Source organism: Equus przewalskii, chromosome 6 (assembly GCF_037783145.1).
Source record: "Equus przewalskii isolate Varuska chromosome 6, EquPr2, whole genome shotgun sequence".
Classification (NCBI taxonomy): domain Eukaryota; kingdom Metazoa; phylum Chordata; class Mammalia; order Perissodactyla; family Equidae; genus Equus; species Equus przewalskii.
The window spans coordinates 57,791,111-57,808,585 of NC_091836.1; the positions used below are offsets into that span (position 1 = coordinate 57,791,111).

The 17,475-nt window shown below is 39.2% G+C and overlaps 1 protein-coding gene across 6 annotated transcripts in view; it reads left to right on the top strand.

Moving 5' to 3' along the window:
* GRM5 (glutamate metabotropic receptor 5) overlaps positions 1-16,466 on the top strand; it is a 474,279-nt gene extending 457,813 nt beyond the window's left edge. For all 6 annotated transcript variants that reach the window (XM_070623933.1, XM_070623938.1, XM_070623932.1 and 3 more), the window contains one exon: positions 11,596-16,466. In XM_070623933.1, coding sequence (XP_070480034.1) covers positions 11,596-12,451 — 856 coding nt within the window. In that variant the 3' untranslated portion in view covers positions 12,452-16,466. The remainder of the gene's footprint in view (positions 1-11,595) is intronic.
* The last annotated feature ends 1,009 nt before the right edge of the window (positions 16,467-17,475 follow it).

The window sequence follows — 17,475 nt, forward strand, 5'->3', positions numbered from 1 at the left end:
CTTCACAAACTCTATTCTGGAAAACACCAGACCAAGTGCAAGAGACTCCATGAGCAGGAAAAAAGAAATGGCACAGATGGGATTATGAATGAAATTAATGTAGCCAAAATTATATGCTATATGCCCTTCTTGGAGATTCTCAGTGACTGCTTACATAATAAAGACTTGAGAAGCTCCACACAAATTATTTTAATTTTGTTTAACTTATTTGATCCTGGAGCTGTTTATTCATGAACCATCTATTGTCATTCTTACTTTCTATACTCTTTGCCAATTTTATAAAAATATATAGATTAAAAAACAAAGTTCTATATTCTGAGTAACTTACAATAATTCTTGGAATCTTATTATAAGCAGTTTCCCAGGGAAATCTTTTATAAGTTTGACAAAAACTCAACCTAGCTAATGTCTGTTGATCGAAATAGAAATTACTAGCTTTATTCAATTACTAGATTTATTACTGCCACAAATATAAACCAGATTCCTAATTTCCTTTGCTTATTTTTCCAAAAGAATCACTAATTACTGTGAGTATATTCTATTTATGTTATTCAATTGGACAGTCTTCTCTTCAGCCTGTGGAAAGCTTAATAGAGGTACTGGGATTCCACGGTCCTCTCAATCCTCTTCTTGTCTAGTATCCTATTGTGGTGAAAAAAGGAGGAGCTGGTCAAAATCTTTTCTGAGGCTGTTGTCCTTGTCTGTGAAATACATATTTTGCACATATATATATATACATATTTGCATATATTTTATTTGAGGAAGAGATTTGATAGCTTACAATTTCCTGTAAAAAATAAGGAGGGGCCAGCCTGGTGGCTTAGTGGTTAAGTTCACGCACTCTGCTTGGGCAGCCTGGGGTGCGTGGGTTTGGATCCCAGGTGCAGACCTATCACTGCTTGTCAAGCCATGGTGTGGCAGCGTTCCACATAAAATAGGGGAAGATTGGCACAGACGTTAGCTCAGCAACAATCTTCCTCAAGCAAAAAGAGGAAGATTGCCAACAGATGTTACCTCAGGGCCAAGTTTCCTCACAAAAAGAAAAGAAAGGAAGAAGGAAATCAAAATACTTTCTGATATAACAAATGCCAAGTCAAAAAGGGAACAACCTGCCATGTAGTCATCTCGTTCAAACTCGAATTCTTCAGAAGAAGACCGAGTCAATGCTAGAGGCATACTCTCTACCTTTAGTCCCATCTCAAGGTATAGATAAAATCTCACAATAATGTTCCCCTAATCTTATTGGATACTCATTAGGTAAGTAATACCAAAATATAGGCAAAAGTTATTCAGGAGAGCTGAGTGATCTTAAAATTTCAATCACTATTTCTTCTAATTCAATATTTCATGAGTCATTTTGAACTGCTTCTTCAACACAAGGATTATTTATTTTTTTTAAATGTTAATTCATCACTTATTTTGCATATGGCACTGTGCGTCATACTGGAAATTCAAAGAGATATGAAATAGGGTTTCTACACCTAACAATTTTTGGCCATTACACTTCACATGCCTTCAAAGCAGAGGCCATGCTTTTATACCACTATATCTTCTATACTCCTACAATCAGTAACTAAGGGAAAGTCATGGGCTTTAGTACTACATATAGCAAGATTTTATACCTTCAGTATTTTCTACTTTTGTGTACACAAATCCCTTGAACCTCTCTAAGCGTCAGTCTTATAGTCTTTAAAATGGGCATGATGTTGATAACTGCCTCACAGATTGTTTTGAAAAATTAAACGTAGCATGTATATGAAAATATATACACAGAGATATTTTGAAAGAATAAAGAAATTTAAGTGGGGAGATCAGATATACATACAGAAGGCAGTATATTGCAAGTGAAAAACAAAAATAAACATTAATCAGGAATACTATTTTTTGTATTTCATTATTTTTTGCTGTTTTTTGTATACATCTACCCAATTAATTTTTCTAAGTCACCAGAGAAAGAAGAATTTCCTGTTGTCTGTGAGGAAGCCAGAAGACTGACATAAGCGGCCCGGGGTTCTCTGGTTCGGATCCCAGGTGCAGACATGGCACCGCTTGGCAAGCCATGTTGTGGCAGGCGTCCCACATATAAAGCGGAGAAAGATGGGCACAGATGTTAGCTCAGGGCCAGTGTTCCTCAGCAAAAACAGGAGGATTCACAGCAGTTAGCTCAGGGCTAATCTTCCTCAAAAAAAAAAATTGTTTTAATAGTTCAAGGATACATTTTCTTTCTTTATTGAGATACAAATGATATAGAATATTGTATTCGTTTTATGTGTACAACATAATGATTTGATATATGTATATACTGTGAAATGATCACCACAATAAGTTTAGGTAACATCCATCACCACACAGTTACAATTTGTGTGTGTGTGTGTGTGCTAAGAACTTTTAAGACCTACTCTTTTAGCATCTTTCAAATAGACAATACAGCATTGGTAACTATAGTCACTATGCTGTACATTACATCCCCAGGACTTATTTATCTTATAAGTGGAAGTTTGTACCTTTTGATCATCTTCACCCATTTTGCCCACACCACACTCCCCCACCTCCAGCAACTACCAATCTGTTCTCTGTATGTATGGTAATGTTTTTTTAATTCCACATATAAGTGAGATCATATGGTGTCTGTCTTTATCTGACTTATTTCACTTAGCATAAGGCCCTCAGAGTCCATCCATGTTGTCAAAAATGGCAGAATTTCCTTCTTTTTTCTGGCTGAATAATATCACATTTTCTTTATCCATTGTCCATCAATGGACTCTTAAGTGGCTTCATGTCTTGGCTATTGTACATAATGCTGCAAAAAACATGAGGGTGCAGATATCTTTTTGAGATATTGATCTTGTTTCTTTTGGATAAACACCCAGAAATGAAATTGCTGGATCATATAGTAGTTCGATTTTTAATTTTTTGAAGAACCTCCATACTGTTTTCCATAGTGGCTGCACCAATTTACATTCTCATCAAAGTGCACAAGGGTTCTCTTTTCTCCACATTCTTGCCAACACTTGTGATTTCGTCTCTTTTTGATAATAGCCATTCTCGTAGGGATGAGGTCACACCTCATTGTAGTCTTGATTTACATTTGCCTCATATTAGTGATGTTGAGCAATTTTTCATATATCTGTTGGCCATTTGTATATCTGCTTTGGAAAAATGTCTATTCAAAAGAGATACATTTTTTCTTTATCCATTCATCCGTCAGTACACATTTAGGTTGTTTCCACATCTTGGCTACCGTGAGTAATGCTGCAATGACCATGGGAGTGCTAATATCTCTTTGAGATCCTGATTTCAACTCTTTTGGACATATACCCAGAAGTAGAATTGCTGGATCATATTGTAGTTCTATTTTTAATGTTTTTAGGAACATCCATACTATTTTCCATTGAGGCTGCACCATTTTGCACTCCCACCAAGAGTGCACAAGAGTTCTGATTTCTCCACATCCTCACCAACACTTGCTATCTTCTTTTTTATTATTATTAATAGCCATCCTAACAGATGTGAAGTGATAACAATACTATAATGTACACTAAAAAATCTAAGAGGGTAAATCTCATGTTAAGTGTCTTTACCACAATAAAAGAAAGACACAAGCAAGCAAGGACAATGATACAGTGTTAAGCATCTGAAGCATCCCACAGGAATTGGGACTGGAACTGACTTAGTGCCTCATATGTATGGGCATGTGCCCTTTTTATCCAATAAGAAAAAAAAATCAAGAAAAATTGCTTTCTTAAACAAGAACCTTTGTATAGATAATAAGCATGTTAGTGGTAGATATCCAACCAGGATTCAAGTCTCAAAACTATAAGTACTCTTCATACATCAGATTTAGCTGACGTGCCTCCTGTAAGATCAAAAGGAGTCTTTCGTCTAAACAGAAATGGTTTTTGCAGCAACCATTGTAAAATTCCTGGGACTTTCTCTTATCCTACATCCATGAAGATTCATCTCTGCCATGTTCAGGTCAATGTTGACACAGAGCTTTGCAATTGATTATCAGGTCATCTTATGGACACAAACTGGGGCGCTGCCATTTCCCTGGACCCTCTGCAAGGGCATGTCTTGTAAGCCCCTTGGTTCACGTGTGCCGCTGGGCACTTAGCACAGAGATAATATGGCATGGCGGCAATGATTTGGATTTAGCGTCAGACTTGAGGCACAGTTTCTGCCTTTTATTTGACTTGGGCAACTCAGCTAAGTTCCATAAGCCTCAATGTTTGCATCTATAGTACAGGTTAATAACACCTGTCTTTTACCAAGCATTCGAGGTGACAGAATTTACTTCATTTCCCTAACACTCCCAGCCCACCTACTCTGCACCAGGCACCATATCAAGCACAGGAGACACACGTATTCACTGCCCTTTGGAGTGTTCCAGGTTTAGCTCAGGAACACACATGTAAATAAGTAACTAAAAATACCATTCCATAGGTGCTATGTCGGAAAGCTGTTGTGAAGGTCGAATATAATAATACAGGTGAAAACACCTGCGAGGTGTCAAGTTCCACTCCAGTGGGAGCTACTATCATTCCAGGACTCCGCTCTCCTTCGTCATCAATCCAATCCCACGTTTCATTCCAGTTTTAAATAAAGCGAGATTCCTCCACAGACTTCCCGGCTGCACCAGCCCACAAGCACAAAACAGCTGTGTCTTCTTCTGTTCTCTCTTTACTCAGTTAGAATCTGGACGTTATAGTGACTGCTGGAAAAAATCATTTCCTGTTTCAGGAAAAAAAAATCCTCTAATCTTAGTTGAAGCACCTTAACTAAAGCCTAGAACTTAAATCTCAGCATGAGGAGTAGTTTAGTTTTAAGGTTTGAGTCCGGGTTGTTGAATTATGGATCAAAAGAACTAGCTTAATTTGAGAAAGAAAATTCTTGTGGCGAGCCAACAACACGCCTCTGCATGGCACACGCCCCTGCGTCTCCTTTGTGAGACGCCTTTTCTTTATGAGACTTGCGGAAGGAGCAGCTGTAGTCGATCTGTTAGGCACGTTAATAACCCACCCTGCATGGGAATGGAACATTTTGAAAAGGCTTCCTGTTGCTGTTAAACCAAAGATGAGTTAAACTAGGCCCGAGTGGTTCTCCTCCCACAAGGATTTCATTAGGGACTAAATGCCGAGTAAGAGGTTATCTGTAACGATCTTAGAAGCTTGCAGCCACTGCTCCTTCCGCAGCTCCTTAAAAGAGACATGAAAATCCTCCTCACGGGGTTGTTGGAAGGGTTTCATGGAATTAAGCACGTGCAGTTAATTTCTTTGCCATATATGCCATACACGGATGAATTGGATTTTGTTTATCCATGTTATTTTAACATTCCGCAGGCTTAAGGCCTCCTTAAGCTCCACTTTATTTGCAAATCCTTCCTTGAAACTTCTTTCCCAATGAGCAATCTTTTCTCTAAATTCCTCTAATGCCAACAATAAAAACCCAATAGGCAAGGACAAACGTCTTTCCTTTCACAAATTTTCATATCAATGCATTCCTTTCCACTTCATTTTTGTCACACCTGTTAGCATCTTAATGTTGCATCCCTGCACTATTAAAATAACCTCTCAAATCTACCCTGGGCATCGCTATTTTGCTTGTGTCAATCTTCTTGATTCCTCATTGCTTGAAAGACTAATTAACTTAACAAATATTAATTAGGCCTTAACATTTTCCTGAAGTAGGACTGAGGTCAGATGAGAAAGAAGGTCAACGGATGAAGCTGTGGTGAGGATTTGAAGAAGATTATGGCACGGTTCCTGCATTCAGTTGTTTTTCTTGGACTTAAGAAAGACGATCAAACACATAAAATACTAAATAACAACAGAATTCTTAAAGAATAACATAGAAAAGAAGCCACGGGTATTTCTTTATATATTCATTCATTTATTGATCAAGCACATAGATTACATATGTATCTAATAATTAGACCATCTGTCTGGTCTATATATTAGACCACGTAGCTATTCCAGACACTGATAAGAAGTCCAAGGTTAATTACTAATGAGTTATTAAAATAGCAAAAGAAAGAAGATCCTTGTAGGTCAAAAGTGGCCATTAAGAATTTTTATAGTGGACAAAAAAGTCCAATCTCTACCTTCTGATGCCTGAACTGCTTACTCCACCCCCAAACAAACTGGACTACTGGTTATCTCTAGAACATTCCTTGTGGATTCCAGAACTTCTGTATCCTTCCTGGAGGGCAATATCTAGCAGTCTCTTTTTGGGTTGTGCCACAATCTACTAACTATTCCAGGCCCAGATGCAGTCTGTCTCCCGTAGGCAGGCAGCATCCCATAGCCACTACCCTTCCACTGAAACAGCTTCTTCCTTTTGTGAAGGTCTGAATCCCTTGTGATCTGTAACCTCTAGGAACCGGTTGCACTGACCGTTTGTTCCCCTGCTCCACCATCCCTCACTCTCCTCACCCTTAGCATCCTCCCACCTGCCCATCTGCTTCCTCACTTCAAGGTCTTAAGAAAAAGAAAGCCTGTTCTATCAAAACACTGTGAGTAACTCATCTTGTTAGCCTTCTTCTATGTGTACCTTTCTCTTGAATTCAATTTTACCCTCTTTGAGGGAAGTCTCTTGTATCAATAACTCTCAGTGACAATATCAAAAATTACTGATGAATCAAAATCATTTATCATATATCATTTATTACCAATATTAATTAAAATACCAAAATTTTCAAAATAGTGCCGATTTAACATTATTCCTGAAACTAAACCATTCTCATTTACTGATATTCAAAATAAGTCAGAGAGAAAATAAGTGTGCAACACAGAGAACGATTGTCTTTTACTGGATAACAACATGAAAAAAGAAGGCTTAAAATTGTCATATAATATTAATTGCTATGGTTGTAAGCTTTCATCATCAAGGCATCCAATCATTATGCGTGATAAACACAGGTGCTTGATCAACCTGTGCTCCTTGAATCAACAACCAGAGAGATCTAGAGTGCTTTCTCGAGACTGCAAAGTATATGCTAAAGAAGTGTAGAGACATCAGGTAATAGAAAATATAAATCAAATGACTAACTTATCTACTTCAAAAGACATATCATCACCAGGCAACATCCGAGGCTTCTCTTTCATGGAATAAAGACAGCTCACTTCAAAAAGCAAATATGGACAGTGTTCTATCGTGGAAAATGGAATTGCAAATCATGTCATGGTATTAGTCCCACTTCGCCATTCTCTAACTCTGTAACCTTGGGCAACTCACCTATCTCATTGAACCTCAGTTTTCTTATTTTTGAAAGGGGTTATAAACACGCTGATCCTATCCACCTTGGACAATCAGTGTTCCTAAAAGTGCTTTATAAAGCACTATGTAAATAGAAGATGAAATTGCTTTGATGCCTGTGTTAGGTAATTTACTCCTTGACTTCATTTCCTTTACTCAAGAGCCTTTCTCTATACATACATCTGGAATGCATACATCATCGTGGCCATTTAAATTGTTTTTGTCAGTGAGGCAGCTATTTACATCCATTTATGTTGTAACTGGGAAAATTTATATAGATGATTCTGCCATTTTCTGATGTATTGTGGTGTAGTTCTCAGTGTAATTGTCAAAATCAAGACATAAGGTTTTAGGCAAGCCTCAGAAAGAAATTCTTTCACCTAATTTAGAATGTCTGAATACAAACAATATCAAATTCCTCAGTATCTTTTAAAAACTAAATTTCTATACTGTGTAATTGACAGCAAAATATATTGATAAAAAGTCTAAGAAAATGTGCAAAAAATGGAACTGCAAATTTTCTGCCTATAATATTCTTAATTCATGAAATTCTTTTGACCTAATATTTTCTATTGTCATTCCAAAGACACATTTGCTAATGATGTTACATGTTCTCATTATGTTTCAAATACTTTTCACATTAGGAAGCTCATAATCTTACTATACCTCTCTCCTTGCTGCCCCTCAACTCAAAGTCACAAACAAGAGAGGTTTAGTAACGAAGACAATTTTTCAAAAAGAGAATTTGTTAATTTTCATAGGATATATTTGATTATCCTGATGACCTGAAACTATGCAACTTATGAAAGTACCAATAAACCATGGAACAAAAGAGAGAAGAAGGGCTTAGTCTTTTAAATTTAGTCTTTTTATATTCTGAGAATTTTAATTGCTTATATGCCATAAATAAACAAGCTCTAAACAAGTTCTGAGGAAAAAGCCACACACATCATTCAACAGCCATTTAAAATGAACACATAAATTTTAAATTCCATAGACTTTTTTTTTCTTTGAGGAAGATTAGCCCTGACCTAACATCTGCTGCCAATCCTCCTCTTTTTGCTGAGGAAGACTGGCCCTGAGCTAACATCCGTGCCCATGTTCCTCTACTTTTTATATGTGAGACATCTACCACAGCATGGCTTGCCAAGTGGTGCCATGACCACACCTGGGATCTGAACCAGCAAACCCCGGGCCGCCAAAGCAGGACATGCACACTTAACCACTGCACCACCGGGCCGGCCCCAACCATACACTTTTTTGATGGTCAAACCCTTTATTAGCATTTGCTTCCTAACAATGGTGGCCCATGGCAGAATGCTCTAATTCCTCCACGTTTGGGCAGATGACTAGAGAAATGGGGAGAGGTCAGTGAGCTGACAGAGCCTGCTTGAGATGAATAAATTATTTGTGTCTCTCACATGGAAGAGAAGAAGAGGGAGAATACACTTCTGAGAACAAAGGTAGAAGGTGTCAATTTGGCAGACCCAAACTGTAAACAACAAACAAACAAAAAAACCCTAACCCTCAAATAACATTATCAAAAATGCTTTTTTTCCCCAAACATAAAGAGCAAATTGTCATAAGAGAGAGAATATTAGACTACATAGTATTATATTTGGCAAAAGGGTTAATTGGTGCCTGGAAAGAGCAAGAAGTTTTTTTGGTTTTTTTGTTTTTTGGCCAGTTTATCTTCCCTCCCAGAGGTAGGAAACCATTTGTTCCATCTTTCTCTCCTCCATTCCTCTCTCCTCCTCCTTTTCTAATGCCCAAAATATTCAGTGGGTAAGGTGAAGTGCTATAGAAAGGTAAGGAAAAGTTCCCCTTCCTTTTTTTTACCTCGGGCCACTAGGACAAAAGGATAATCCTGATGCTTAAAAAAAAAAAAAAAAAGGAAAAAAAAATCTTAGCCTAAGTAATAATAAACATTTTACCTCGACTGAATGGAAGGTTTGGTAGTGATAAATAATGCCTTGTCGAGGTGCTATGCTTTATAAAGTACCCTCATGTGTATTACCCTTTTGTTTTCTCCCAGAAACCATGTGAGGAGAGCAGGGGAGGTTTATTTCTTCCACTTTTTACCAATAAGCAAGGAGGCTCAAAGGGTTAAGTGACTTGCTCAACAGCACACATCACTCAGGGCCAGACCTCGGACCCACATTCTGGGTCCACTACCCATACTGTCTCAATAAGCTTGCATCACTGAGAAGTTTCACTAAAACAGATATATATGAATTACAAAACAGGAATAAACATTTCCTTTGTGCTTTTCATGGTAGATATCAAGATCTGTGTTTTTGTACTTAGTCAATGAAATATCTTTCATCTGTCCACACTGAGTACTATTGATTAGTGAGTTATACACAAAGTACATAGGTCCATAAGAGAAAAGAAATAGAATTTCATTAATACTGAATTCTTTTCAAAACTTAATTCTAACAGAAAAGCAATTCAGTGAAAGTCTTTTTAAATGAAATGCATTTATCCATTCCCTTATTAGCCCAAAAATATTACTGAGCACCTGCCGTATTCTAAGCAACGCACTGGGTACTCTGGATATAACAGGAAACCACAAATCCTCTGCCTGTGCCTTCATGACTCCCCAGCCAGCAGATGAGATGGACATACAACAGAGAGTTATTAAGTGCCTGACGCAGGGGCTATGGGAATCTAACCCAGACAGGGGTGGGGACAGGAAAGCTTCCTTCAAGAAAAGGTAATTAAGGTAAAATCCAAAAAAAGGATAGGAAGTGCTTAGGCAACAAGGAAGGAAAAGGCAGAAAGGAGGGAGCACAATGAAAGAGACTTCAGGAAAAAGTCAGATGTGGAAGAGGAATAATGTGGAATGCAGTGGAGCAGATGTGATCCCTAAGGAGACAGTTTAGGGTGAGGACAGACAGGCTGCAGATCAAACCGTAAGGAACTCCAATTTTTACTACAGTTGGTCAGGTTAGGGAGGAACAACCAGAAAGATGTTATGGCTTTACTGTATATTTTACTTTGCACTGAATTCTGGGTTCCTCAAATCAGAGCTCAAATGGCACTGAATATATTATTTTTATTTTCTTAAATGTAGTACACACATGGAAATGCAAAAACTAACATCTTTAGACACCTTCTCCTTAGCAGACCTTTTCACGTACAATGTCTCATTTAATCCTCAAAACAGCCTCCACCAAATGAAATACAGTCTGCTTTTTACCGAGGCTCAAAGAGAGTGCTATTTTCCAACCATCTAGGATGGCAGACCCAGAATTAGAATCCAGGCTTTAGGATTCTTTGTCCATTGCCCTTCCAAGGACACCACACTGTGGCCCTGTTAGCTTAAGAATCCAATTCATCCATCAAGTGCTTATGAGGATCCTGCTGTGTGCCAATGAACAAGACAGATAAGGCCCCTGTCTTCATGGAAACTATATTCTACTAATAGACAGACTAATGTCATAAGTCATGTTTTTGTTAAGAGTACCCATTTACTTTAGAGGAAAAAGTCTTTCATGATCCAAGGACTGAAATGAAGTGTCCAGATTCGGACTCCACTTCTCTGATGTCTCCTCTGTCCACTGTTATTCCAACGGTCCGGCGTTCTCTCTCCCTCAAGACCATGGACACTGTGAGCAAAGGCATGGCCAGGAAAGATGTCAGTACTCTGTACAGACTGGTCAGTATTCTGTACAGATTGGCTGGTTTCATGTATGTGTTCACTGAATTTGTATTTTCCAGCAGATAAGCCAGATTAAGTAAAAGCATGTTCAAAGTCAGGAGTTCAGACAGAAATCCCTAGGTAAATACACCCATTGGCCTGCAGAATTAAAACGGCACTGGAACTGCTGTCGACTTCCTGGTAACCCCTGTCTCTCTTACCCTTTCCCTCCCCTTTGATGACTGGGTTGATGAGTTGAGGTCCTAGATCTAAGGTGTCCTTTGGGAGGCGGCCACCTTCAGGAAGCCCTGGTCCTGTACAGGCCCCTCCGCACACCCCGCAATACGACGAGCCCCGCTTCCACGTCGGCAGCAGAACCAGCTGTTGCACCCGCGGGTGGGCTCAGAACTACCGCAGCATCCCCACCGAGACTCCTGTATCCTGACTCACATCCCCTTTGACTCACTTCGGTGGTTAAGGATAAACGGAAGGCGTGATAAAATAAAGCAGCTTTTAAGTCAAAACCAAAAGCCACTTCGAAGGTCTCTTTCCACGGTGTCCTTTTGAGGCCTTATTTCCTAAAGAATAAGAAAAGTCCTTCCCTCTCCGAGTCCCATAAACCCTGCTCCCCTTCCCCCCCAAGCCAGGAGCCCGCCCTGGACCCCGCGGAGTCACCTGTGCCTCTCTTCTCTCCGCAGCTCCAATGGCAAATCCGTCACGTGGGCTCAGAACGAGAAGAGCAGCCGGGGGCAGCACCTGTGGCAGCGGCTGTCCGTCCACATCAACAAGAAGGAGAACCCCAACCAGACGGCCGTCATCAAGCCCTTCCCCAAGAGCACGGAGAGCCGCGCCCCGGGCGCGGGCGGCCCCGGCGGGCCCGAGCCCCCAGATGCTGGGGGCCCCAAGGCGCTGTACGACGTGGCGGAGGCCGAGGAGCGCGCGCCCGCGCCTGCGCGCCCGCGCTCGCCGTCGCCCATCAGCACGCTGAGCCGCGGCGCGGGCTCGGCCGGCCGCACGGACGACGACGTGCCGTCGCTGCACTCGGAGCCCGCGGCGCGCAGCAGCTCGTCGCAGGGCTCGCTCATGGAGCAGATCAGCAGCGTGGTGACCCGCTTCACGGCCAACATCAGCGAGCTCAACTCCATGATGCTGTCGAGCGCGGCGCCCGGCGCCGGCGTGGGCGCCCCGCTCTGCTCGTCCTACCTGATCCCCAAAGAGATCCAGCTGCCCACGACCATGACGACGTTCGCCGAGATCCAGCCGCTGCCCGCCATCGAGGTCACGGGCGGCGCGCAGGCCGCGGCGGCGGCGGCCCCGCCGGCAGGGGGCGCCACCCGGGAGAGCCCGGCGGCCGGGCCCGAGGCTGCGGCCGGCAAGGCGGACCTGGAGGAGTTGGTGGCTCTCACTCCGCCGTCGCCCTTCAGAGACTCGGTGGACTCGGGGAGTACGACCCCCAACTCGCCAGTGTCCGAGTCGGCCCTCTGTATCCCATCGTCTCCCAAATATGACACACTGATCATCAGAGATTACACTCAGAGCTCCTCGTCGTTGTGAATGTCATTGGAAACCACGCTGGGTTCCGCCGACGGAGCGGAGACCTCCGGTGTTCACAAGACACAGTGACAAGCAGAGTCGCCTGGTTAAGACCCGAAGTGGAAGATGCCAAGTACACCCGTAACGGAAACATGAGATTAATAGTGCTATTTCACATCAACCGACGAAGACACTAACTACAAATCTTTTGGCAGATTTTCTTCTAGTGGCCTTAGAAAACATGGGCTTTTAAGAAACTGCTTCTATTTTTGAGGGCTGACAAGGAATCTGTTGAAACAGTTATATACCAAGTGCTTTGCTCTAGGGAAGCAAGGAGTGTGAAACAGCATAATGGAGAGGAAAAAGCATAGTTAATAAGCAACTGTAAAAAGTTTTGTTTACTTTGATTCTTTTCCCAGAAGATTCTTTGATTCACCAAACATGAATGTACATTTTCTAACAAACTCAAAATCTGGGACCAAAACGTTAACCTTTCGCTTTTTTTTTTTTTTTCCTTTCTTTTTTCTTTCCTTTAAAGACTTTGAAAAGCAGGAACTTGGGGCCAGTCTTTACTGAGGCGTTGTTGTGAGTGTGTCCCACGCATAACACACAACTGGACAGTGAGCGCTGCGCTGATGTATGTAGGGCTTTACCAGAGACTTTCCTCTCCCATTTGGTTGTGAAATCCTCTTCTGAAAGCCTGCATTGGGGTTTCCACCTAGTTATTTCAATTCACCTCCATTAACCAAGAAAACCAGTGGAAGATTTCTTGACTATTTCACCATGTTGCCAACCAATACTGGAGTAGCAAAAAAAATATTTTCTGGAATACTGTTTTGTAATTCCCTCACTGGGGTGCGTTGTGTAGCTGGAAATTCTCTTTATAATAATAATAATTCTTGAGCTCCAGCTTGGCTCTCTCTTTCATGAAATGTGGCCACTCCTCCTTATGAATGCTGTTCCGTTAGCATTGCCAGCTAAAAAATATTAAAATATGCATTTGGGCTTCTTCATTCCTTTCTTTTGAGAACCTGATGCACAAAGAGCTCCTCTGCTTTTTTCAAGTCCCACCACTGGAAGAATGGTCCATACACCCAATGAAGACATTGTCATGATTGGAGGGACTGTTGTTCAAAAAGTTGACACAACCTTAATACACTGGAAATTTTAAAACTGTGTCAAGTCGGCTTAGCAGAGATTCAGCTATGCCAGTGAGCAGTGATTTTAACTTTTCTTGGCTGCTTAAACGGGGCAGCTATGAACTATGACAAATGTAGATTTTTCAAAGCAATACAGAATACTAAAACAGAGGAACCTTAATGAATATAAACCACACAGTCTTTCTTAGCCATTCCAAAAAGAGGCAAAGCAATTATTAATATTTTCCTTTTTAAAATAATTATTAATATGATTTTGTGCACTTCATACTGTCACTTTTTAAATACCGCAGAAGAGATTTAAAGATATATTAGAAATACATGTGCTTTGATAGGCTCATATAGGTATAATTCATAGCTGAAGACCTACATCCACTGTCATCTCTTTCTTCCTCCCATTACAGCTATCCTCAGGTGCCAAATGTTTTTGATTTTTAAATAAGGATAGTAATAAAAGGAGGAGGTCCTATAAATTCAAAGTTCAGTTGACCCAGCCTTATTTCTACTAAAGATAGCCTTATGAAAAAGATTTTCTGCAAGGCAGAAGTATATTTTTAGCAGAGACAAAATAAATAAAACCTTTTTCCTTTAGCTAAATATCCTTATTTGGGTATGTACTTTTTGTTTCACATTTACTTTAAGAAAGGAATTGAAAAGTGGAACTATATCCATTGGCATGATTTATCATTCTCCACTTTGAAAAGTTATAATAAGTATACTGCTTGGCTTTCCTGATCTCTGTTCTCATAGTAAATTTTAAATAAAATTTCCTAATATAAAACGTTAAAACTAACATTAATTTACTAAAATATAAATTTTAAAAAAATCTAACCTCCCACGCCAGATTTGAAAATAACAGTGTCAAACCACCCTGATCTCAAATAGAATGAGACTCCTGAAACAGAGTGAATCTAGCTGAGTTTTATGGTTTAATTGAAAGCAAACATCTGCTCTATTTGCAAAACAAATGTAAATATTTTGAAGTATTAATATCCCTGGATCCTCATCAAAAGGGTGGCATTCACCTGGGGATTACTGTCTTGAGATCTTAAGCATTGAAATCTTTCTAAATACGCTCTACTATCTAAGTTTTAAAATTGGTTTCATAAAACCCTTATGTTGATTTCCATTTTATTCTTAAGTACAGTAAGTTTCACTGTGTTGACCAATAGAAGAACATTTTTTGAACTTTCTCCATGATCAAATTCCTTTTCTAATTTTGTAGTAACATATTTCTTCTAAAAGTACACTACCTTATGAGAAAATTCACTAGAAATTAAAATTTAATGCAAATAAATTTCCATCTGATGATTCCATATGAAATTATAATCAACTGTAATAAGTGAAATAATTTATCCAATTAGAGGAGAGCAAGATGTATTTTTCTCTGTATTTCTATACCCTTTGCCACTTCATTCAATACATTGTATAATACATAATATTATTAGTAATGTATTCTTGGAATCTTTTATTTTGGAATGATGCTAACTCTGTCTCTTTGCCAATTCTAATACCAGGTTCCAAGTAATAAATCTACAGTACAAAGAGAACTGAATATTCATTCTAGGGCTAAGATATGAACTTCGCAATTCATTTGGGTACCTATTTTCATTGAATTTCCTTGAAAACAGTCTGTTCCTGGTGCCCAGTGATAATTCAGTCGGGACCAGCATGACTAAGAGGAAGGAGAAAGTACAGTGAAATGCTAAGGTTCAGAAAAGGGACCCTAAAGGACAGTTTAGTCCCAGGATGAAAAAAAGAAGACCTGGTTTGATCACGTTATATGGACTAAGAAGTGCACTCATTCTTCTATTTTGGGAGAGGAGTGGGGACAGCCTTGAAGATCATATTTGGATCGGGAAGAAGCATCTCTCTGGGTCAGGGGTGGGGAACAGAAAGGGATCATGGGAAGGAAAATGATACAAGATTTGACCGAAGCAAAGAAAGCAAGCAAATCCTCGAATGTGCTAATCCTTGTTAGTAACAGTCTTTCCCAAGCTTCCGCTGTTACCAGCAAGTGATCAGGAAGACTAGGAGCTATTTCTGACTGTAAATGCATTGTATAATGGCTCTGCTGCAGTTCTGTGACTTCCAAACCAGGAATTAAACACTTTTTAAGAAAAAAACATTTCCTATGCTAGTCTCCCAGCAAAATGTATGTGTTTTGGAGACTTCGAAGGTATTATCTGAGTTCACGTTCAGCCACAGCTTATTAATAACCCTCAAGCTGTCAGAATCTCTATAGTTACCATTTACAATTTTATACTGTGAAAAAATACAGATCAGTGAAAAGCATAAAGATAAATTGGAATTCACTTGAAAGAGGCTCTGAGGCCTGGGAGGTTCTCTGCTATCTGTTAAAGAATGAGGCATGTATAAAATAGTTGGCTGAATTTCACTGATCTTCCCAATGTGAACAAATATACTATGTATATTGTGTGTATTTCTAGAATTCAATGGCAGCTGCTGGTGGTGTTGTAATTAGAAATCTATATAGAATATAGATGTTTAGAGAGATGGTGCCAATCCTAAAAGATTTGTGTGGGCTACAAGTGCTTGTACTTACTTTTTTCTGCACTTTAACTGATTTGGTTTTAAAATTGTGTGCGTGTATCTGTTCTTTTTCTGTTGTTGCAGCTTGTACTATTAAAACAATAGAGAATGTTAAATTATTTTGATGTGAATTGCAAATGATTTTTTTCATAAACTTTAACATTTTTATCAGCATTGTTTTGCTTTGTACTTGTATAAATGTGTTTTATTTTAGCATTTTAAAATACACTTGCCTGTTTCTCAGTTGTCTCAATCATGTTATAGTTGGTGTTTGTGAAGTCAGTTACTTTTTGAAAAATATTAAAAAAGAAACTATGGTATGACTTTAAGATTCTTCCCCTTAAATGTTTAGAATGTTGTCTTAATAGTGTTTTCTGAGACCCAGAGAGCCATACTGTGAATTAACCTTAAATTCCGAATAATCTACACATTTGAATTATGGAGTTTACAAAGTAGCCCATTGACAATAGATTGAGATGAAAATACAAAGCAACCACAAACCAATCAGAAATTTTGTCCCCAAAGACATCTACAAATGCCTATTAGGGCATAAGTAAATAGTTTTCTTAAAACAAGAAAGCATGTAGGGAATATACCTAGTTTTTTGTGTCTGGAAATACAAATACCAATTACAGACACAGTTCCACAATCATCTGTGTTTATAGAGGTAACATCACAAAAATAACATAGACTGTGTGTGCACCTAAATTTGTATCTGTACATATATGCAAACATACACATTTCTATATAGATATTGTACTTTTGAGCCCATCTATATATGTGTGTTTGTGTGTGTGTGTTTGTGTGTGCATGTATAGATATATGTATATAATTTTCCCAGAAAAAAAATTACTTGTTAAATCACTTTCTACTTTGATGGATTCTTAAGCAAATTTACACTCCCTGAACACAAATTAGCTAAAACCTAAAAGCATAATGTAGACTATATGCATAATATATGGAAGAGAAAGACAATGTAGATTTTAAAATATAGCTCCTCTCTGCTTCCCTACATTGTATTATTTATACATGTATAATATATATGTATAGTCTTATACATATGGAAATGGATACAAAATATGTTTGATCTTAAAAAAGAAAACCACTTTTTGTGCTTTGTCAGACTCTCCTTCAGTGTCTTCTATCCTGAAGTAATGTAAATGGGCATATGTTTATCTAAACTTGAGGTTGAGGCGAGATATCTGGACCATACACCGAAAATTATCTTCTAAAGATCCAAAGAGTCTTGGAAGACTCCGTAGAATCATGGAAGGCCATTCAAAACCAGCTGCTGCAATAGAAATGGCATTGAATTAAAAGTCAGGATCTATTACC